We start from the raw sequence: 23,504 nt of genomic DNA on the forward strand, positions 1-23,504 counted from the left end.
TGGTGGGGAGAGGCATGCCAGAGAACTTTTTAGAGGAGAAAAGACTATTCTACTCACCAGTGTTTCTCTTGTTTTCATCACTGTATTCTTCCCAAAATCCTTATCAGTGTTGCTGACTTTGCACAGTTTAAGGCATTGACAGAAGTTTCGGAGATCTGTGCCCATTTTCTCTTCTTCTTCCCTGTTGTCCTCTTCTTTACTAAGGCTTTGGAAGTTTCTTGTTTATGGTTCACAGAAAAAGAGAGGACTACAGTAACACTTCTGTGGAATACTCAATCAAGATCTTCATAGAACAAGAAAATATTGTTTCCACATTTCTTGTTCAAGGACGTCAAGCAGCAGTAGGTTTGCTTTCTCAGCATTGCTTACCATTGCTCTCGCAGCTATTTTATCACTGAACCTCTTCAGTATCTTCACACAATTTTTGTTCTATTGTTGCTTATGGCTGGATTTAGACTGTTTCTTCTCCCCTAGATGAGAAGGTCCAGTGTTTGTCTTTCCCAGGAAAGCATGGTTTTGAAACATCCATCTCTGAAGAACGCCACAATCCAAATACATGTACATGGACTGGCAGAAAGTAAGACCTTTTCAGTAAACTTCCCTGACAGCTTGATTTTAGAATATGAAATTGTGGCTGTAGATCATTACTAATCCTTGTGAGATGGTGCAATAACAGGTAAGGGGACCAGTGAGGTGTCCATATTATTCAAGTAATGAAACGGCAGCTTAAAGCCTGTGTACACTGTATTGCTTTGCAAACAAGAGTCTTGAACTCTATTGGCTTGCAACCAACATGTGCACTGGATGCATGCAAACCTGAGCTAGCAAAATCAAGATCCAGTTTAGAATGGGCTAAAAGACTCTGAAGAAAACTCTCATTAGATTTGCTTAGCAAATACCTGAAGTTCTGCCCTCTCTATGAAAAGATATATTCTAGCACCATAAGCTTTAAAGACTGTGTTAAACCCTAACTTCCTCTTCCTACTCCAAGCTCTTGACAAAATACAGTTGCCACAAAAACATAACTAACTTTGCCCTGACTGAACTACGAGCAAGCACTGTATGATGCAAACACTATGATTCTGTACAGATAAAGCCAACATCCCCCAAAGAACAGCACACTAACACCTTTTATATCAGCAGCAGTAGTTTCTCTTCAGAGCACGGTTTAAATCAACAACAGACATCACATTAAAGAACTATTTTACGAGAACATTTAATTTACCTGAATCAGGTTAATAGAGCAATACTAACTCTAATGCAGAGGTCAGGTGCCTCCACAGAGAATTGAAAACCATGAACAGGAGCCATAACATGTTCTTTCATAAGAAATATTTGTTGATAATGTTCTTAATGAGAGATAGAGAGAGACTTAGATAGCTTGGATCACTGGGCCGACATCAATGGTATGAGTTTCAACAAGGGCAAGTGCCAGGTCCTGCACTTGGGCCACAATAACCCCATGCAGCGCTACAGGCTTGGGGAAGTGTGGCTGGAAAGCTGCCCGGCAGAAAGAGACCTGGGGGTTCTAATTGATAAGCGGCTGAATATGAGCCAGCAGTGTGCCCAGGTGGCCAAGAAAGCCAACGACATCCTGGGTTTTATTAGAAATAGCATGGCCAGCAGAAGTAGGGAGGTGATTGTGCCCCTGTACTCAGCACTGGTGAGGCCTCACCTCTAGTATTGTGTCCAGTTTTGGGCACCTCAATACAAGAGAGATATCGAGGTGCTGGAGTGAGTGCAGACGAGGGCAACGAAGCTGGTGAAGGACCTAGCAAACAAATCATAAGAGCAGTTGAAGGAGCTGGGACTGTTTAGTTTGAGGAGGAGGAGGCTGAGGGGAGACCTCACTCTCTACAACTATTTGAAAGGACACTGTAGAGAGGTTGGTGCTGGTCTCTTCTCACAGGTAATTAATGACAGAACAAGAGGGAATGGCTTCAGGCTCCAACAGGGTAGGTCTAGACTGAACATTAGGAAAGAATTTTTCACAGGAAGAGTGGCCGGGCATTGGAGTAGACTGCCCAGGGAGGTGGTTGAGACACCGTCCCTGGATGTGTTTAAGAGGCGTTTAGATGTGGTGTTGGAGGATATGGTGTAGGGGAGTAGGGTAGATGGTTGGACTCGATGATCCCAAGGGTCTCTTCCAACCTAGACAATTCTATGATTCTTTATGGGCAACATGACTCAAGCAAAAGACTGCTTTGCTATACTCTCTATTAGAGAAAATGTAATGATTTTATGAGGTGTGTTAACACTTACCAAGTATAGGGTTATACAAGCTGGTCTCCTTACAGATGTTTGGAAAAATAGAAGGTAAGTAGTATTTCTTAAAATTTGAGAATAAAAATGAAAATCCCTTTTCCTGGTTTTCCTTGTTCTTCCATTCTAAACTCTTAACCTTAAAAAAAAAAAAAAAGTTGGATAAAGTAAACATCTAGAAGAGAAAGATGACTGATGAAATGGCTTCTAAGTTATTTAACTGGAATGAAATCATATTAATTTTAATAAACACTTTTAGAAAGAAGATAGAACAGAAACTAGCTAGGAAATGTCAATGAAACAAAGACTGTTCTCTTCCAAAATACTGCTTCAAAATTAACTGGAACATATCACATACTGAAACAAATAGAAATACATCTGCTTCTATGGTCATCTTTCCAAGTCAGGAAGTAAACCCAAATTGACTGTTTTTAATAAAACTGGGGTTTTATTTCAAAGTTTTTTATAAGAAAAGGACAATTACCCAATGCTACTCTGAACATTTGTTCAACAATTTCTTTTTACACATGTTGACTAACAAGCCTCTGTATATTCACTATAATAGGTACTTGGGTTCATTTGTGCAGTTAGCACTATGAAACAAAGAAATCTGTCAACCACAAGCAGCAGAATATACAACTTTAAAGATGAATTACACAAACCTACTTTCATGGATCACAAGTGCTAAGCTTTCCCCATTACAAAATGTTTTCCTACAGAAAAGCATGATAAATTCTCCTTAATAATAAACCCAACATGCAGTTTCCACTTTGTCCTGGAGAATCCATCTGCCTGTAGAGTTGGGTAATCTGTCAAGTCTACCATAAATAACATAAAGGAAGTTTTCTGAAAAGTGCTCCCCACCACCACCACCCCCTTTTTTTCTTTTCCCCCATCCTCTACTCCTTACTCCAAGTCCACAGTTCTATTATGACCTATTTTCAGGGCAATGGGCCTTTAGAATGGAATATATACACATATATACCCCCCTCCCAATATAATTCAATGGAATGGATGACTAATAGGTAGAAAGGACACAAAGTCCTTTACCAGAGCTTAATATATAAAAAAAAAAATATTTACCTTGGAATTATCAGAGCCTCTAAAGAGACCTGAGCAAAAGACTTCAGCATTCACACAGCAAACAAGTTCTATGACACCCGTCTCAATGACTTATCCAAATGTAAATATAATACTACCAAGTTATCACATAGAGGGCAGTTATCTTCAAGAATGTAGGGGGTGGTTTTATTCAAACTGAATAGTCATCATTAAGCTTAGCCTACAGATCACAAGAATGATGACTTCTATTCAAACTGGGAGATGCTGGAAGCAACAAAATGAGGTTGAAGATCATTCCAGCACTGCAAGTTCACAGAGCAAGACAGAAAAAGGGAAGCTATTAAATGTTTCAGTTTAACATTGGCCATATTTCTGCCGCTATCCATTGCCTCCAGCACAACCTGCAAAAGCATGAAGAAAAAAACTTTTGGATAGAAACCCAACTGGGTTTTACTGGACAAGTCTGACCCAGAAGGCAGTACCCTGGAACACCTAGAGCACATCATGCAGCCAAGCAGCTTGCTGGGCATATGACAGCAGAGCAGGCTCGGAAGCAGCACGAGCCAACTGGCCACCAAATCAGCTACATAAAATAGAACAGCCAAGCCACAGTTTTTGACAGGAGCTCTTGCCACGCCCCATCCTAGGCGTCTGAAGTACTGGCTGAGACGATGAAAGTGTCAGAGTACGAAGGGGAGGACATAGGGTGCACCCAAGTTCCACACCATGCACTAGACACTCATTCAAGTCTTCATTTTCTGTGCACAATTTAGCTCCATAATCTGCCTTTTAGGTAGCTTGGGATCTGCAAAATCTTACTACCTGGTGGTCACACAGCAATGCCACTAAGAGTGTGATCTCAGCAGTGCAGCTATTTTCAAATAGAACCTAACTCATAAGCTTTGCCAGATCTGAAGTATTCCAAATATGCACTGTTCCCATTGCTTCTCTTTCGAAGAGGTTCACTTACTCAGCTGTAGCAGTGATCGCAAATTTTCTCTGTGCAGTGTACTGTATTATGCTTGAGCTTACAAGTCTCCTTGACTCGTAACTCAGCCCTCAGAAAGTACAGTTCCGATACCAACAGGAGTCATGTCACCATCCCTGCAAGATCTGCATACAAATTATCTTGTTGATCAGAAAAAAGAAAAAAAAAAAAACAAAAACCCCCATAAACTCTTTCTAGAAAGCCATATCGTGCTCTAAACACACCCTGGAACATTTCTACTAACTAGAGCTTTCCAGTAACTCAGAGCGTTTCCATTAAAGAGTGGAGAGGCTGTATGGTTACTCTACTGTAACAGCAGAAATTCCAGAAAGATAGCTGGGGGCAAAAATATGACCCTAAGCACAGACACTGGCAGTCACGCTATTGACTATGACACACTATTTCTGTTTGGTTTTGCCAGCTAGCCCAAGCATAAACCTAGGAGAAAGGCCAGCAAAAGTTTGCTCAGACTTATTAAAAGCCCGTATCACAAAAATTCAATGCTTTCAGTTAGAAGGTTCCCCTTTGTCTGAAAAGCAAAGTCCCTGACCACCACGAAACGCACATAATAAGAAAGAGCCCAGCTGATCCTTCCACTGGTTGAAGGCAACAGGGTGGGGAGGAGAGAGGTGGAAATGGGAAGGGAGCTGGAATCAGCATTTCTGGAAGTGACCGACAAGTCTTATTTTTTCTCCTTGCTGCAATCTGATGCAAGACCCTGTTGTAACAGACCTATGAATCTTCATGGAAGAAAAGTGAAGATTTTCTAGGAGAATTTGCTTTTTACAAAGGACACTGGGCCGGGGGGGCGACAAGGGGGAGGAATGTTTAAAACATTTTTATATACATTTGCAGAGCTACTAGTAAGTGTCTTCTTGCAATGGACAAACAGGTGTTAGTTGTTTCATACTCTTTTGCTTGGAAACTGTAGAACATACCTGAATTACAATGTATTTCAAAAGTGCTTCTAAGAAATAGCTTGTTAAATCTTCTTGTCCTTTATCTCCTGATTGTGGAGGAACAAGTGGAGTGATTTCCTCTATAGTCACTTGAGCTAAAAGAAAAAAAAAAAAAAAAAAAAAAAAAAAAGTAGTGCATCTAACATGTAGACCATTTCTTTGTGTGCCTAAATATCAACCAAATTATGAAAGCAGAAAAAGCATAAATGTACTGGGATAAGCAGAGACAGTTACAGAAAAAATAATCCACCCACAGATTAATGAAAACTAGGAAATTTTAGCTAATAAACCACCACAGAACTGATTTCCTACATGTGTAAAAACACAGCAGATAACGCAATACTCACTATGCACCTTGGGAATCTACCTGCCAAGACGCAATTTTTCCAAAAGGCGTAACTTTTGGAATTTATGCAAACAGTAGCATAGAATTTGTGTTTCACATATGCCAACTCATTGTTTGCATATCTCACGATTTTGTTCATTTAGCAGCTGATCAGTTACATTTCTGTGAAGTTTTACTAGCTCTATACTTCCTTTACCTCTACAGTAAAGCTAGTTTATTTTTTTTCTCTTGTTCCTGTAGTTAGATGTGCGCATTTCATGCTGCCTACATCCCCTTTAGATCTGTTCCTCCTTTCCTGCTGTAGCGATATAACACAGGATAACTCCAAAACAGGGCAAACAAAAGACAAAGTTACTATTGGAACAAGACCTTATAAACTGCCAAAAACTCATTAACCGTAATCTCCCTAGGTACATAGGTATGCTAGTTCTCTGTTACTTCAACTTGCCTCTTCTGTACTGAGAATTGAATTATGTAGAGAATTAAGTAATATTACCAAATTACTTACTTTCTTGAACATTAAGTGGAGGGTTAATGAGATTATCTAGTGTTCGGGGGCCATATTCAGACTGTGGTGATGAAAATCCAGGAATCAAGCAAGAAAACATCCATAATTGTTCTTTACTACAGTTACTCTGGAGTGCTTGCAGCCACAAAAGAAAGAGACGCACGCCTTCTCGCCGTATCTTAGAGGGGAAAAAAATAGAACAAGTTAACTTGTCCCAGAACATACAAACGCATTTCCATTTTTCCTGGATGGAGAAGGACAAGGGGGGTGGTAGAAAAGATGACAATATACAGACAGTACGACCACCAGCAGTCAGCAGAGCTAAGCTAGCACATCTGCTGCTCCTGCTGAAATACAAGGACAACCCTGGCACCTTCACGGCTCTTTGCCTCACAGAATCTCTTTCAAAGGGCTTTCTCTGAAAGAAGAGGAAGAAAACCAACACAAGTCTAGTCACTTGCTCAACAACGGCAGTGCAAGATATCATGTGAATTTTTCAGAAAATACAAAGATCATCATAAAATTTCTAAATGTGTTCGTGAATTATGACAACAGAGCGAATTCTCTGCAGGAGAAGGACCTGTTCTACCCTCTTCCATTCCTTCTTCAGGGAAGGTGATGGAGTCCTAGAGCGGTCCCCTCCTGGCTCTCACACTGGAGAATTTCAGCACCAGCCATGCCTATGGGCGTTTTACAGGAGTGGCATGGTTGGTTGCTGCAGTACCAATCTGGGTGGCTTTTGTCCCATGGTCAACTGCTATTACACTACCCGCCAATAGGCCTCTTCGGCCTAGGTAATCTTCCACTTCCAAGACAGCCTGAGCCCCCAAAACAGTTTTCTTGCTCCTAACAATGAATGGTTAAGGCTTACTTCTGCTTTAATGCAAATCTTTCAACCATTTGCACACATTTTTAACCTGGCTGCTCTATACAAGCACACTACTATGGTGAGTACTTCTACTGAGGTAAAGCTGATGATTTGAAGTCATTTTTTCCTCGACACACAAGTCATGATCTGGTTATTATTCCTTTGGTTTTACCATTAAAATTCGCCCTTATGTTCTTATTTGTATTTTTATGTTTTCTAGATAAAAGTAGCATGCAACTTTTCCCAATACCTTTAATGAATTTCCAGTGTGAAGAAGCTTCTTTAAAATCAACCCTAAAAAGAAGGAAAGAAAAATTTGGTTTTTTTTTTGTTTTTTTTTTTTTTTGTTTTTTTGTTTTTTTTTTTTTTTTTTATTTATTAAGTAAGATGTCAGAGTTCTCGGTCAGACTTGATAGTAACTTTTAAACAAGTCCTTGGCAATCTCCAATTTAATCTTGGTGACCTTGATATCCTCAGGCAACTCTCTCAATGCCAGAAGGAAAAAAAAAAAAGATCACCTTTCATAGCTTCCTCATAACCCATAACATCTTTCCCCAAGGATTTTTTGGGATGTGTACATTAAGAGTAAATGATTCTCAAGTCATTATTGTACATAATACCAGTGTTTCGTATTTACAAATACAGACCTGACCCCAATTTTTAAATTTATTACTAAGAGAAAAAAATTAGAAAAAAAAAGTAATTACAAAACCTTTTCAGCTGCCTTTGTTCTTTCTCAGCCACTATTCTATTTCCAGATTCACAGCTTTAACTGTATCTAGAACAGCATCTCATTACATTGGTGGGGTTTTTTGTTTGTGTTCTTTTTTTTTTTTCTTCTTCCTGTAGCTTGCAAGAGTTTCAAGATCATAATCCCTGTTACGTCACTTATAAGTTATGGAAATGAGTAGCACAAACTACCAATAGCTACTAATAAAAAATAAGATTAAAAAAAAAATAAAAAGAGAGATAAAAAGACAGAAAGAAATAAAGAAAATCAACTTACCAATACTATGAAATTGCCATCTCTGATGAATCCTTTCTGGAAGGAGTTGCAAAATTTTCTACAAAAAAACAGAACCCAAGGATCCATGTTGCAGATATCGCACTCAGAAGACCAAAGAGCACTTGCACAGAGACCACAGATCAGAAGGTGAAGGGTTAACTTAGAAAGTTTCCACACTGCTTTCCTTGGAAGCATTACTGTCCTTCCATGATAATCCCACTCCTAAAGCTAAGCAGCCCAAAGGCTCTGACAGATTGTCTGGCAAGTCCTGCATTGGAGACTTCAGATGTTACTGCAGTTTATCTGGCTCCACTGCCTCTCTGCTTGGTATTACTGTTTATAGCATAGGGAGTGGAACGGAATGAGTATGTATCTCAGTTGCTCTGGTTCACAACAGGTTGCATTAGATTAATTCCACCTTTATAGTGGCTTAAGCTAGAATGCTCAGCTGTGAGCTCACCTCTGTGGCACAGGCAAACATTTGCTTCAGCCTTCTCAACAGAGGGGCAATGAGCTACAGCAAAACAATGACGAAAAGAGCCAGGGCAATAACGGTGTAACACCCCTCCAGCTACACTGGAGGAAGATCATCTTCAGATGGTAAAAAACAGAGCAGTTTATGACAAAGGCAGTCAAAAGTTTTATAATGTAGCCCTTCAACACTTATGCTAGAGGCATTAGCAATTTGTAAACAATCTGATTTTCCAAAAGAAATTCTGGTCCTGGTCCTCTAGAAGGGTGCAAAACTGCCTCCAAAGCACAGGCCACCTAATACACCTTTATGTAGGAACCAGTGAACAAATGAACCAGCTCTCTTCAGATTCACTCTCCTTGTAACAGCTAAACCTACAGTTTTAAGCACTAATGTACCTTAAAAAAATTAAATATTGAATTTGTCTTCAACTTTACATTTTTTTAAAAAAAACTACAATCCTTGTTCTATAATTAGAAGCCTCCATCAAAAAGGAAAGACAAAAACCTGACATCCTAAGCTCAGAAATTATCTTATTTAATTAAATTAGTTTCTAATTCAAGATATGTTTTTGGTAAGGATATTGTGAAATGCTATTTTCAAATAATAAATCTTTTTAAAAAATAAAAGGGATCTATAAAAACTAATTCTGCAGCAGTAATCTATTGTGAGAAAAATCATTGGGACCAGTACTGTTCAACATCTTCATCAATGACATTGGTAGTAGGATCGAGTGCACCCTCAGCAAGTGGGGTGCACAACACCAAGCTAACCAGTGCAGCTGACATGCTTGAGGGATGGGATGCCACCAGAAGGACCTGGACAAGCTCTAGAAGTGGGCCCATGTGAACCTCATGAGGTTCAACCAGGCCAAAGGCAAAGTCCCACACCTGGGCTGGGGCAACCCCCAGTATCAATACAGGCTGGAGGATGAAGGGATTGAAAGCAGCCCTGCTGAGAACAACTTTAGTGTACTGGGGGATGGAAAGCTGGACACGAGCCAACAAGGTGCAGTCACAGCCCAGAAAGCCAACCATATCGTGGGCTGCATCAAAAGAAGTGTGGCCAGCAGGTTGAGTGAGGTGATTCTGCCCCTCTACTCCACTCTTGTGAGACCCCACCTGGGGTACTGCGTCAAGCTCTGGAGTCCTCAGCAAAGGAAAGCTGAGGTCCTCTCCAGAGGAGAGCCACAAAAACAATCAGAGGGCTGTAACACATCTTCTATGAGGGCAGGCTGGGATTGTTCAGCCTGGAGAAGAGAAGGCTCCAGGGAGACCTTATTGTGGCCTTTCAGTACTTAAAGGGGGCCTATAGGAAAGATGGGGACTGATCTTTTAGTAGGGCCTGTTGAGACAGGACAAGGAGTAATGATTTTAAACTAAAAAGAGGGTAGACTTAGACTAGATGCAAGGTAGACATTTTTTACAATTAGGGTGGTGAAACACTGGCAGTGGTTGCCCAGAGAGGTGGTAGATGCCTCATCCCTGGAAACATTCAAGGTCAGGTTGGAGGGAGCTCTGAGCAACCTGATGTAGTTGAAGATGTCCCTGCTCGTTGCAGGGGGGGTTGGACTAGATGACCTTTAAAGGTCCCTTCCAACCCAAACTACTCTATGATAACATGCAATCTAAAGGTCAAAAAGATCACAACTAATCAGAGATCACATTTGTAAGAATTTCAAAGTGCACAATACGGAGGGGGGGGGGGGGGAAGGGGAGAGACCACCACCACAAAGTAATGAACTATCTGCAGGTACAGAAAACATCTTTTTCCAGTTAAGACATCTTTCTGCAAAACTGCAAGTCATTTTTTTTCCTCACACAAAGCACGTATATACACAACTCTGAGCAAAAGAAAAAGGAATGCAGTTAAGCATAAAGTATATCTCCAGACAACTGTAGGATAGCTGTACTGTTATTATTCAACAGGACTTAATTCAAAGTAAAAAAAAAAAAAAAATCATACAGGAATATTCAGGTTATCTTACCTCAAAAATAAAAAGAATAGAATCCAATTCTTCTCTCTGTGACTTGTGACCTAGATGCAATTAAAATTAAATAGAAGATACACTTTCATTATCAAAACAAAATATAAAAGAACACTGACAAAGATCCTTAGATGTGTAAAACAAAAACATGCATTTCTAAAACCACAAGAACTATTTTGCATTCCTTCTGCAAATAAAAAAAAGTTTATTTCCTAGTTACGGTTTATAATAGTTACTTTCCATTATGGCATCAACAGCTGGTAGAGATTAAGTTACACAGTTTCTTGTTAAACAAAACTCAGAATAATTCTACAGAACACAAAGTATAACACCTTAAGAATTCTCATTTAGCAAAAGGGCAAAAACAGCTATCAAAGGATTAACTCTCCTTGCTCACCTCCATGGCATACACGTCAAATTGCTCTGCCTTTATTTGCAAAGTTAGTGCTTACACATATTTCTACACAACTAACGCCATTTGTGACCAAAGACACCATGCTTTATTTATAACACCCTGCTTTATTTTATAAAAAACATAGAAGCACGAAGACAAGAAAACTGTTCCATTGGAAACACTTACCTTTTTGCTTAAGACCTACTTCAATAGTCACAAAGTTTTCAAAGAACACATAATATATATGTGAGAAATGTAGGTCGAAAAACTGTTTGAGATCAATTGATTCTGCATTCTCTGAAAAATAGAATAGAACATTGGTTTTATTTCTTTCAAATATTCAGAGTCAACCACTGCATACCATTATCCAGCAGTAAGAACTGAAGATATTTAAAAGAAAAATTATAATTGGTAAAGAAGTTCTTGAAGCTTTCATTCTTTCAAACTGCAGCTATAGAAAATCAACATGGCACGGCATGAGCACCTAGAGCTTTAAAACAGGAAGCAGCATTTTCTTGCATCACAGTAATGCCTGCAAACCCCAGCGATGAACCAGAATTCCACCAAGACTAGCACTGTACAAATGAACGCTGGTTTAATTGCTAATTTAATAGAAACAAAGCTAATGACCCTGCCCAAACTCCACAACAGAATGACCATCACTGTCCGCAACTACTAGACACAACTAAGCTTAAGGAAGTGGGACAAGGACAGTAAGTAAGGACCACCTCTGCTGCGTAGAGAAACAGGTTGGGAGGAAACAAACAGCAGCACTGGATTCTCACTGCTGCCTCTTTCCTTCCTCCAAGCTCCAACATGCACTCTCTTTTCCAGTTTGACCCAGTCCTCCATACTCCTTTGATTGTGTGGTCTCAGGAGATCAGAAACAGGTGGAAACATCATTGCAAGTGTAGAGAGGATGTGCTTTCTTGTGCATTCCAGGAAAGTTTCCAGACTCTTCCTGCAGTTCCCCCCCAATGGTTTTGTGCAAATTTCCAGTTAAAGAAATACATGATGATTTATCTATATTAATTTTAATTAATTTTTAAATTATTTTTTAATTAATTAATTAATTTTAATTTTAATTCTTTCAAGCCTTAGTACACACTGAACCAAAAGACATGCCCTGTCCTGTTAATTATCTACACTAGACTAGAGAAACCAGGTGGATAGAACAATAGTATGGAAGCACAGAGGAACAGGGAGACAGTATTTTATAGGGCAAAATTCTCCCTTTTCATAATATTGATGTGAAACAAATAAACCCCCAAAAAACATGAAGAGAGGTGAGGCAAACAAAACCTTCACCAACTCCATACACTGAGGCACCATGTTTCACTGTAGATACAGCTTAAGTCCCCTTCTAATTCTTTATTGGACAATGGTTTAATCCTTTTTAGAGTGACATCAATCTTTATCACCGTACATGACTGGATATGCAGCTGGTAGAGTATTAAGCACAGAAACAACCATTTGAAAGGATGGTGAAAAGCATGGCATATTTTCAATTCTATTTTATTATGTGGTTCTACAGGTCTCCCAACCCAATTTTATCACAAATCTTGCTATAAGGGTTTCAAATACGTGTTCAATTTTTGCAGTATCACAGCATTCTGCCAACATCTTGCATAATCAGTGTGGTGGAGCCAGAGTGCTCTTGGAGAAGACAGTGCTATATTAACAGCTAAGGTCAACTCTTAAAGCAAGGCAGCTTAGCCAGCAATAAACTTAGTGGTGCAGAGTGGCAAGGGCACGCCTGACCATCTACAGGATTACCTAACCTCGTTTTGCAGAAACTGCTACGCCACTTAAAGACCAGCAGCGCGAGTTTAGAGTCTGAAATATTAAAGCAAGGACGAGAAAAAACAATTCTACTTTAAACAAACTAGACCATGATTTTCAGGAGGTCAGGGCAAGAAATGGAGCTATGACTAGAGCATAGGCACAAACATTATATCCGCTTTCACTCATGGGGTAAAACCCTAAGCAAGTTCTAGACTATGGACAAGAAAATACAGCAAGAGGCAAATCAAAAAGTTTTAAAACAGAAGGATTAAAGGGAAAAAGAAAGCAATGACTGAGACTTTCAAGAGAAAGGAGGGTGGCAGAAGATAATCTTTAAGCCCGTGTATTTAACTGCTGTATGAGACTTACACATAGAAAGCAGTGGAACGGTTCACTTGATGCAAAGGAGTGGAAAACACGAGTCCCAATTACTAAAGAGATTGGAAGCAGTTAAACAGGGTCTCTGCCAGTCAACACACAGGAATGCTGCATTTTTGCAGGCACGTTAAATGTTTGGTTTCCTGAAATAGGCCCTTGTTCTTTCCCCAGACATGGGTCAACTCTGAAGCAGACAAATAAAAAAAAACAAACTAAACTTACTCTTTAAAGAAGACTCAATCTTAACACAACAGGTCATAATTTTTGTACACGCTATTACCAATTTTTCAGGAGACAAACTAAAGGCTTGCCCACATAACTAGCTGAACGGCGATTCTCATTTTACCACACAACTACTGTGGGATACCTGCACACACACAACTGGCATTCTGCCTTTCCAGCGTTCTGTTTAGGGGGGAATCTCAGAGGATGAGATTTATTTATTTTGTATTTATTTAGTTAAGAACAATGTGGTGCCAATCACCTCAGAAAAGACTCAGAGGAGCATTGGTAGACTTGTATTATCATCACTAACACCCAATGAACACTAAAAGCATACCTTCAGAATACAGCTATAGCTTGGAAGAGTAGGATTAAAGTAAAAAATTCCTTGACTGCAATCCATTTCACCATGATTTCTTCCTAAGATCACACTTGGTAGCATAAACAAAAGCATCTTTTTGGAATTCAAGGGAACAATTAACAAGTGAATTGTTGCTGTAAGTTCTATTACTTCAAATGGAAGAAAAAAAACATACAACATTTTATTTAAGGGGAATTTTGTCCTGTCGTTACCTGAAAATAATACTTGAAAAAAACACAACCAACCAACACAAAACAAAAACCCCACCACAAACTGTATTTCTGGAACCCATTATGCATACCTGAACCAAGAATCATGGCAAGAAAGAGGAGGGAGAAGGAAAGAAGCAGATACATCATGGAGTAATGTAGACCTTAGAAGAGTTTGATCTAGAAATCATCTAGTCTGGCCACCTGTGTACATCATTGCATTTCACAGCTACCTCTATACTGAACAGAGTGCATATGACTAATACATGGACGGAGAGACTATTGTTCTCCTTGATTACCATTAAAATACATCACTTACCTATCAATTGAATTTATCCTACTAACTTCCAGCTATACGCTGCTGTTCATGCCTTTTTCATTAATTAAGAATCTGGTAATTTTTCCCCTAACAAGAGTGCTTCTAAAACATTTATTTCACCTTTATCCTTGTGATCAAACAAAGATACAGTTCTTAAATTCTCTCATCTTAAACCACTGTCTTCAATACTAGGTCACTGTCTCTTCTCTATGCTCTCCCGAAGTATCATGAATGCTGCATACAGAAGTAAAAATCATTTCCTCTGCAAGGAGCATATGTATGTCCTTTTCACACAACCTTGAACTGGGAATTTGCAGGAAGTTGCTTGTCTGCTTTGGCTACTTAACCTTTTCTGCCTCTTTAAGAAGAGAGAAATAGCCTTGTTTTTACATGAAGTGGGAGTGGGATTACACAGAAACAGGCTTTCCTCCCTAATTTACTGTTCATTTATTTATTTTTAAACAAGAGAACTTTGTATTCTCCTAGCACAGATTCATGTAACTAACACAAACTATCATATTCCTCGCACTCTTGGTACTTATGCCCAGATTGGGGGGGGGGGGGGGGAGAAGCAACACAGATTTTTACTATATACTTAAACTTGTAAGGGATCACCTAAGCAAGATTCTGCAAAGCTTACAAGTTTACACATACAACAACCCAATCCTCTGTAGGAAGAGGATCTCAGCAGGCTTCAATTTATATTACACACAATTCACCACCTCTGTTAATTTTGTTTTCTACATATTACTCTGTAAGTTATTATAAACTAATCTGTAACACCTGTTACATATTTATAATTGAGTTATCAATGGAAATGCATCTATGCTATTTAGATGATTGCCTACTGTATGAAATGAAAACTTTAAAAGTCAAACAATCAAAATACTGAGCTTAAAACTAAACCACCACCACCCCACCCCCAGACCTTAGATATCCATTAACTTTTCTGAAGAGAACATTAACATTCACCAGTTCACACATAGCATAGCAGTAATTTACCGTAGCATTTAACAGAATAGTCTACACCATTACAGACCAAGTTGTGGTTAATTTTACCTTCGATTTTAAGTGTTTGGGGATTTAACAGTATGTTTATACAGAAAATTGTTACAGCACATAGCATGGCAAAAACGTTATCCTGTCTCATTCTGAGACTTACTGGCTTTTAAGTCACTTTCCCTCATCCTTACCCAAAAATAAAATACCAACAACAACTGCAGCAAACAATGACCTGGAAGACAGCCAGACTTCTAGTTCTATTTCTGTAAAGTGGAGGCCCCCTCCAGACTGAAGCGTTCAGTATCAATTCTCCTAACAAACTGGTGCCATTAGACAGCAAGAGATTTCTAAGCGTCCTCAATTTCAGTTAACATACAAGTAAAATGGCCAACAGCATTGACTCATTCTTAATTCTCCAATCTGGGAAATTTAATGGCTACTTTATAGCAAAACAGTACAGAGGTTTGGTTACGTATGAACAGTCTCTCGAATAGAAAAGCATATTATTTAGAAAGGTTAAGTGGAAAACCTCCAGAACTAACTGGTGGCTCTGGCACAGTTAACAGACTGTCAAAGTGAAAGAGACCTGATAACAGACCACAGTGTTTCAAACAGTGAGCTACAAATGGAAATCTATTAAACAAGGGCTTCACATTGGCCATTACTGTTTCAGATCACTAACAGCTATTTAACAAAAACAATTTAATTTTTTTTATAAGGTAATTTTGTTGAAGAAAATATTCTCGAGGCTTTTGGTACTGAAAGAGGAGGACATTTCAATAAATCTTTTAATGGACTTCTATTTTGCATCATACAAGTCTGAACTTGCCTGATCACAATCTTTTAGATGCAAGCCTATAAGAAAAAAAAAAATCACAAATGAATTTTAGGCAGGTTAACAGAACCAGCAAACTTCATCTACATACAAACTGTTACAAATTTCAACATCAGTGGTCTCCAGGAATGAGCAGAAGCAGCTGACAGCTCTCCAAGCTAATTCTTTCAGGTTGCCTGCAGACTCCAGAAGAGTTACACTAGTAAATTTTTAAAAAATGCTTCTGTACCAACTCACGCGTGTTCCAGAACTTAAGCTTTTATTTAAGCAACTTCAAACACTTCTGTAGTAATGTACTTATTTCCATTCTGAACTGGCACAAGCTAAACCCACAGAGACCTTTCCTTGGCACCCACCAGGTCAGAGCCACCCCTCTGTCTAGCCTGGGGCTTTGATCCCACTCCAGCCTCTACCCTCGCAGGCCAGCAGCACTGGCCACTGATGCCCTCTGCAAGTCGAGCGTGCCATTAACCAAAATCATAAAGCAAAGGAATTCTTCCGCCCTTTCTCCTGCCCAAAACAGAGCAGAACGGGTGCAGGGTTAAGTCAAGACTGACAGAACATCCAGTTTAATGTCTTAAGCTGTACTCAACCCACAGCCAAATCCATGAATTACAGCGGTGACATGTCCTCTGCAGTTAGAGTTACCAGGAAAGAAAAAAAAAAAATTATAAAAATATCTACAACATTTGCCAAAAATAATACAGCTTTGCACATCCACAGAAACTTCTGGAACAGCTATCTCCAAAGAAAACTCCAGGCAGCTAGTTTTGCTGCAGCTTCTCACTCGCCTCTCACTTTAACGACCATAAAACATTTTTCATTTATTATAGTATGTAAGAGATATTATAATGAGTGATGTTGACAATGTGCAACACCAGTGAATGGCATCCAGCTGAAGCATTAGGGCTGACTGCCAGTGAAATAGATTTCTTAAATTAAAATCCTTTTAGGCAAATGCAATCTCTGCTTAAGTATATTGTTTAATATTAAACAATATATCAGAACAGATGTCCAATGTAGCCTATTTCATTCTGCCCAGTATAGCTTGACTTTTCCCTTTCAGAGATCACTTACGTGAAATGTCAAGCGCTATCCAACCACCAGGAATAACAACAAAAAAATGCCCCACGTTTCAAATACTCTGTTCTCAACATTACGTTTTACAAGCATTCTCTCCATGGTTCCAGAGATACAAGCAGATATCAGATGTAAATAAAATAATTTGAGAAACAATATATTCCTTTTTTCTTTATTCTGGAGTAACAGATTACAGGCCTGCAACTCCTATTCTAGAAAAATGTGCAAAAGGGGGGGGGAGGGGGAAATTCTCTTAAGAATTCAGCCCTAAAAGTAAATCTTAAACCAAGTATATTCATTTGACTTGCTTGCACACAGTAAGACTATACAGACATCATTAAATATTTAGGAGGGTTAGCTTTTTTTCTTTTTTTTTTTTTAATACATGTATGTAAAAATTCTGACTGAAACTACAAATTCAACAGGTAGCAGCAACATACTTGATATCAAAACTAGAACAAAACAAGAAGTCAATATTGTTAAGGTATGAAGTTATGAAAGTGTCACATATCTAGCTACCTTAATTATTTACAGAGTTCTCAAAACACTGTTTTAACAAAAGGACAAATCAAGCATGATCTGATGCTTGAAGGATTATTAGAACAAACCTTTTATGAACTACCATTTTCAAACCATAGAATTTTAATTAGACTTCAACATAAAACTAAACAGTGCAACACTGATTATAAGAAAAATGCATTATTTCCATGATATTTCCTCTGAACGATTCTAAAAATTGCAACTAGCTGCTAATTCACTAGGGACTGCTAAAAATAAATATTTTTCTGGAAAACCACAGGCTTCATTCTGCGAGCAATACCTAATTCCTTAAGTTACACTATGTGCCTCCACTTCCACCTGCTGGAAAAGTCTCAGTGATCCCACCTGCACTAACTGCAGCCTTCCTTACAGCAGGGCCTCCCTTCTGACAAGGCTGAGCCACCACCATACAGACCGCAAGGGAATCCCATTAGACTTTCCCGGTCGTGGTTGGTACGCCTTAACCACCGCAGTAGCTCACAGTAAACAAAACTGTTACAGCCTCTCCAGCATTCAGAAACAAGACAGTAGAATAGTTTGATACAGAGTCACATACTGACCAAGATAGCACTAGGGAACTGTATGAAACTTAAAGGTGCTTCCCAGAACTAAGAAGGAGAAAAAAAAAAAAAAAAAAAAAAGGGCGTGGGGGTGGGGGAGGTAGAATGAACGCTTCCCTACAGGAAGAAACTAATACACCTAAAAGGAATCAAATCTCCTAAAGCAGATAGTTCCAGCTGTTTCAAGAAAAATACAGCAGCAGGAAAACAATGAAAAGCAGATTACCTTCACTCACAGATTTGGACGTCCCATGATACGAGACTTCAACCTCTTTCCAATTTATCTTAGCATTTTTTAGCAATAATAATATTTATTACTACTTGGAGGTCTCCTAAAGGCTTTAACCTCTATTAAAATACCTTATGCCTGTAATAAATTGGTCACATATTATATTTACTTTAACAAATAATTTAATCAATTCTGAATCGGTCACCTGAATTTCACTGACTCTTCCTTGGTTCCTCACTTACGAAAAAGGCTGAATAGAGTCATACCGAAGCGAAGCACAGAACGAACCAGAGACAGGACACTGGAGTGAAGTGGCAAAGAGCAGTTATCTACAGAAGAGTTTCAGCAAAAAAATACACAACTGCATTTCCCCCAGTATGTCTATAACTGATAGTTAGTCTAGCACTCAGGAAGTTCCCAAGCCAGAAATCTTTTACTGTAACTTCAAATTTGGTAGGCTTTAAAAGACTTTCTGTAAATATATATGAAAAGACTAGGAAATATTTTTCAGTATTTGCCCCTACAGAAAGGGATTCCAAAGCTTTCAATGTTTTTTCACATTAAGGTTTTACTCTCATCCGAAACATTCCCATCTCTAAAGCTTCTATACACTGACTATAGCAATAAGACTAGTACTAAAGCTGCAATGACATTTGATGTAATAGTACACCGCTGTTTTACAAAGGCAAAATTTTCTATATTCCTTACGCAATCAGACTAATGTGCATTTTTTCTAAATTTAAACTTAGCTGTCACTAATGACAAGATACTTTTTCCTGAAATGATGCAACTCACTGCATTCTAAGTTACCTTGTGAAAAGCATTTATGTAATTCCATCTAACATACAGTACTTTTAATTTGTTAAAACTAAATGTCACTTGCTTTTGTGCTATCCCTTCGCTTAGCTTCAGATCAGATTCTCTGAAATTGTTCAGTCTCTTGTGGTCTTTACTAATAACTACATTAATACTATCTTAAATATTTTTTGATGATTCCTGACTTGTGCTATTGCCTTGCAGGATCCAACCATCAATCTTTTACTATAATGAAATTTTTTAGATTTCTCCTCTTTGGCTAATAGACAATCAGCAGTCTACAGTTCACAAGTACTCTGCCCCTTTTCATGACTGTTCTATTATTTTAGCTTACCGGAGAACTGCTGTTTTATATGTTATGATAAAATAGAGGGAAAACAAACTACTACTCCCTTTCCTCCCCTCAAGTCTTAAACAAGAATCCAAGGCCACACTTCAGTGTATCATTGGTGAACCAAAAACTAAAAGGTACAGCAAAAACAAAAAAACAAAACAAAACAAACAACTCTGGTCCAATACACCTTGCAGGACTACTGAAAGGATTTTAAGTTTAAGAACAAGAGAAAATTCTCTCCTTCTCCTGGATGTGAAACAGGAGATAATTCTCTTCTGGATAATCTTTTAGTCTTCAATATGCAGGGGTTAAGAGCAATAAACAGGACAAATCATTTTTCGTTCACAAAGATGCTGAACAGAGCTGAACTGAGATTTCCTCCCTTCTTGCCTTGGACAGTCTGTTGGCAATAGCTATCTTGGCTCCCCTGAGCACATGGAAACATGCCAATTATTATGCCCGGGGAGTTGTCACTGAAGAAAAAAGATAAACAGGAAAATGCAGCTCTACGCTGCTCAAGCTGCAGGATGGTGCTGCATGCGAAGCCACCTCTGGTAGCAGTCTTATGTGGGCACATTATTTTTTAATCTGGTCCTGCAGATGAGTCAAAGAAGCAATTGCAGAAGAAAGGGCATACAGTTTATGCTTTGAAAGCCAGTTTAGGGAGCAGAGAAATTTAAGGAATAAGGCAAGGACGCGATCACAGCAGAAGACAAACTTCAAATAATCTGCTGTATACTTCACTTGCACTACAGTAGGAATACTTAGAGAAATATCCTACTTCCCCTGCCCCAAAAAAGACGCTGGTTTTGTACCTCATGCATCTACGAATAACTGCATAATGACAAAATCTTGTAGATTCATCCAAGACAGACAAGCTGAACAGTATTGTTACACCTTTCCCTATTTATACAGTCACATACTATATTCTCCCAAACTCAGAGAAAGGAGATGCATGAGCTGAGATATATGCATGTGTGGGGGGAAAAGGGGAATGGCCACCACATGAAAACATGCTCTGGCAGATTTAGTCTGTCCTACAGCCAGTAAACAGAAACCTTAGATTAGATAAGAACGTCCGCTTGACACAGAGCTCATGGATTGCCTCTTACAGAATGCATCCAAGTATTAACAAAGCTGAAGGAAAATCTTGTAAATAAAAGACAACCAACAGTAATATCAAATCTAGAACGGACTGGATCAAAACCACACAGATTGTTTTGCAGACTAAAGCAAAACTAGAAATATTCAACATCATTAGCCAGGAAACTTAAATTCAGAGAGGTACTTAGTTTCTTTATAATGTTTTTTCCTCTTAGGTTTCAACTGATGAAGTAGCTAAAAATAAATAGAAGTCAACATGAATCAAGCCACAACTGGCTCACTAGTTAAGAAGTGTGGCAACATTCTGAGTGAGGCAAGAGGATACATCTGACTACTAACATCTGACTACTGAAGTGTCTTGGATAACTAGCTACCCAACTATTCTCCATTTCAAAAGTCTAAATAATTATTATGTTGCAGAAAATAAGTCCATGCAGCAGCAGATTCCACCACAGGGGAACACCTGCCCCTTCAAACGCCAATACAAAAGAAAACAGGGGGAAGTAACTGTTTTCCTTTGAAAGAAAAGAATCTAGCTTTGGAGGCCAAGGATAAGGGACTTAAATACCCCAGACTGTGGGCAGAACCCAAAATAATCCATTCAGTACTCTGTGCTAAATACAGAATGCAGTTGCCCTTGACCCAGCCCTGCTCACGTGTTGATAAACTGTCAGAAACAACACATGCGTTTACAGAACTAAAGGGCCCAAAAGACACTCCGGAGCAAACTTCTTTTTTTCAAGGACAGCTTGATGACAATAACTTAGGTTTTTACAAACACATGCGACTAACTGATATTTTGGAATGCTTAACTCTGGCTTTTTTTTCCCCACTGTTTTTTTATTAGAAATCGTGCTTATATGCAGTAATTACCTAATTCACTGGTCAGGTTAAACAGCTGCTGCCACAGAGCTGCTGCAGTACTTAAGTGCTTATGTTCCCTCCTTGACCAACCGGCAAACCAAAAGTGCTTTCAGTCTAGCTGTATGAATGCTCATCTACATCTACTCCAGTGGGCACTTATTGTTGTAGCTCTTACCTTGAAAACATACACGAACAAAAGTTGTTACGGTAAGCATTCAGGGGAAATGGATTAGGGAGTCACAGGCACCATTAGCGCTCTGCAGCCACTTCTATTCAAGCGTGCCGACTTAGCAGCGTTTATGTAGCTCTAACAGAATAATTCACGGGGGAAGCACACCAGCTTTTCGCCTCCACCCGCAGTTGCCAAAATAACTCCACCTTCAAACGCGGTGGAAACGACCGTGCCTCAGCACAACAGCGGGGAGCGAAGCGGCCCCCACTGCGCCCGCCGGGTCCAGCGGCCCCCGGCACGCAGCCGGAGCCCCGCCGCCGCCGGCCCCGCGATGCCGAGCGCAGGGCCCTCCCTCCGCTGCCGTGCCGAGGGGAGGCCGGGCCGGCTAGGGTCTCTCGCCGGAGCAGAACCCCGAGCCCGCATCCCGCCCCGGCGCCCAGCCGGTGGTCCCTTTAAGTTCCCGGTGCTTCCTACGCCGGGACTCGGGGCCGGCAGCCGGACGGATCGCGGGCCGTGGCCCCCCGCTGACCCACCCGCTCCCTCCCTCCCGGCCCCCTCACCGATGAGGACGCGCAGGTGCTTGAGGCGGGTAAGCGGGTCCTTGCGGGTGTCCAGCACCTTCTGCGTGGATTTCCGCACGTCCCCGTGCGGCTTCTTGGAGAACATCCCGCCGGGCCCGGCCCCGGCCCCGGCGCCGCGTTCCAGAGGCGGACAGCGGCCTCCGGATCCGCCCGCACCGGGGCCCCTACATAGCCAGCGGCGGCGGCGGCAGCGCCGCCTCCTCCTGGCTCCGGCTCCGATGCGGCGGGGGTGGAGGGGCGCGGCGCGGAGCCAACTCCCCGCGGGCCCGGGGCGGGGGGGCCGGGCCGGGCCGGGCCTAGAACTCCCCCTTCCTCCTTCCCTCGTTCTGCTCCCGCTGCTTCACGACAGCCGTCAGGTGCGACCCCAGGCGTCCCTATGGCAACCGCGCCGTGACGTCACGGCCGGCGCTCCCCAGCGCACCTCCGCGGCGGGCGGGCGGGAGGATGGACGGGCTTCCTCTTTCCAGCCCCGTCTGCCCGAGGCTTTGAGGGGCCTCCTTGGCAGAGGATGGAGAGCGGGCACCGGAGCGGGACAGGTCGGAGCTCGCTGCAGGATCCTCTGCGCTGCTCGGCAACACCGGCGGGCGCGGGAAGCTGTGCTTCAGCCATTTATCAGTAAAATACAAACTTGTCCCGTTATACAGCTGCCTCTGGGTGTACAGAGGCACTGAAGTGTACCGAGGTAAGGGGGGAATCCCGTGGGGAGTAAGGAAATAAAACCCAGGCGGGGACCACATTCACCCGGGCAGCGACTCCAGACCTTTGCTCTGGCCTCAGCGGTGCGGGCGGCAGCACTGTCTCCCGCAGTTCCTCTTGCCACACCGCTCCTCCAAGTGCTCCAACTCCTCGCCCCGAGCTCCTGCCCAGAGTCGCTTCTTCCCGGTTTTGCTGCCTACGCCTTCAGCTGCGGCGCTGCCGTCGAGACCCCAACCATCAGGTGTGGCTGGGTCCAGCGTGACGGTCTGGGGTGGCCTTATTTCTTCTGTGCTCCGTAGGATGGTCACCACCACACTGCTCCTACAGCAAAGGCAGAAGTGGTGTCGAGAGACCAGTTTTGTCCCAGTCCCACACACCGCCTCACCAGCGAGGCCTGCAGCAACAGCCAGGGATATGTACGAGGTGCCATGTAAACTCTGCTGCTGAGGGCTGAATTAATAATATTGAAAAAGCCCAATGTTTCTCCAAAAAGCCTGACATTAGTTTACAATCGTGATGTTTACGAAACAGAGGATTCTTGGGACTTGTCAATTGACGTGTGCTG

At 40.9% G+C, this 23,504-nt stretch overlaps 1 protein-coding gene across 3 annotated transcripts in view; it reads right to left on the minus strand.

Annotated features, from left to right (window-relative positions):
* The window catches only part of RALGAPA1 (Ral GTPase activating protein catalytic subunit alpha 1), a 135,097-nt gene extending 112,671 nt beyond the window's left edge, over positions 1-22,426 (minus strand). For all 3 annotated transcript variants that reach the window (XM_082484899.1, XM_082484898.1, XM_082484897.1), the window contains exons 1-8: positions 22,223-22,426; positions 11,039-11,149; positions 10,459-10,508; positions 8,000-8,057; positions 7,244-7,287; positions 6,126-6,303; positions 5,251-5,366; positions 2,263-2,401 (exon numbers count right to left, since the gene is read on the minus strand). In XM_082484899.1, the coding sequence (XP_082341025.1) occupies positions 2,263-2,401; positions 5,251-5,366; positions 6,126-6,303; positions 7,244-7,287; positions 8,000-8,057; positions 10,459-10,508; positions 11,039-11,149; positions 22,223-22,328 (802 nt within the window). In that variant the 5' untranslated portion in view covers positions 22,329-22,426. The remainder of the gene's footprint in view (positions 1-2,262; positions 2,402-5,250; positions 5,367-6,125; positions 6,304-7,243; positions 7,288-7,999; positions 8,058-10,458; positions 10,509-11,038; positions 11,150-22,222) is intronic.
* Between the last annotated feature and the right edge of the window lie 1,078 nt (positions 22,427-23,504).

This window comes from Vanellus vanellus (genome assembly GCF_965231255.1).
Source record: "Vanellus vanellus genome assembly, chromosome: 6".
Classification (NCBI taxonomy): domain Eukaryota; kingdom Metazoa; phylum Chordata; class Aves; order Charadriiformes; family Charadriidae; genus Vanellus; species Vanellus vanellus.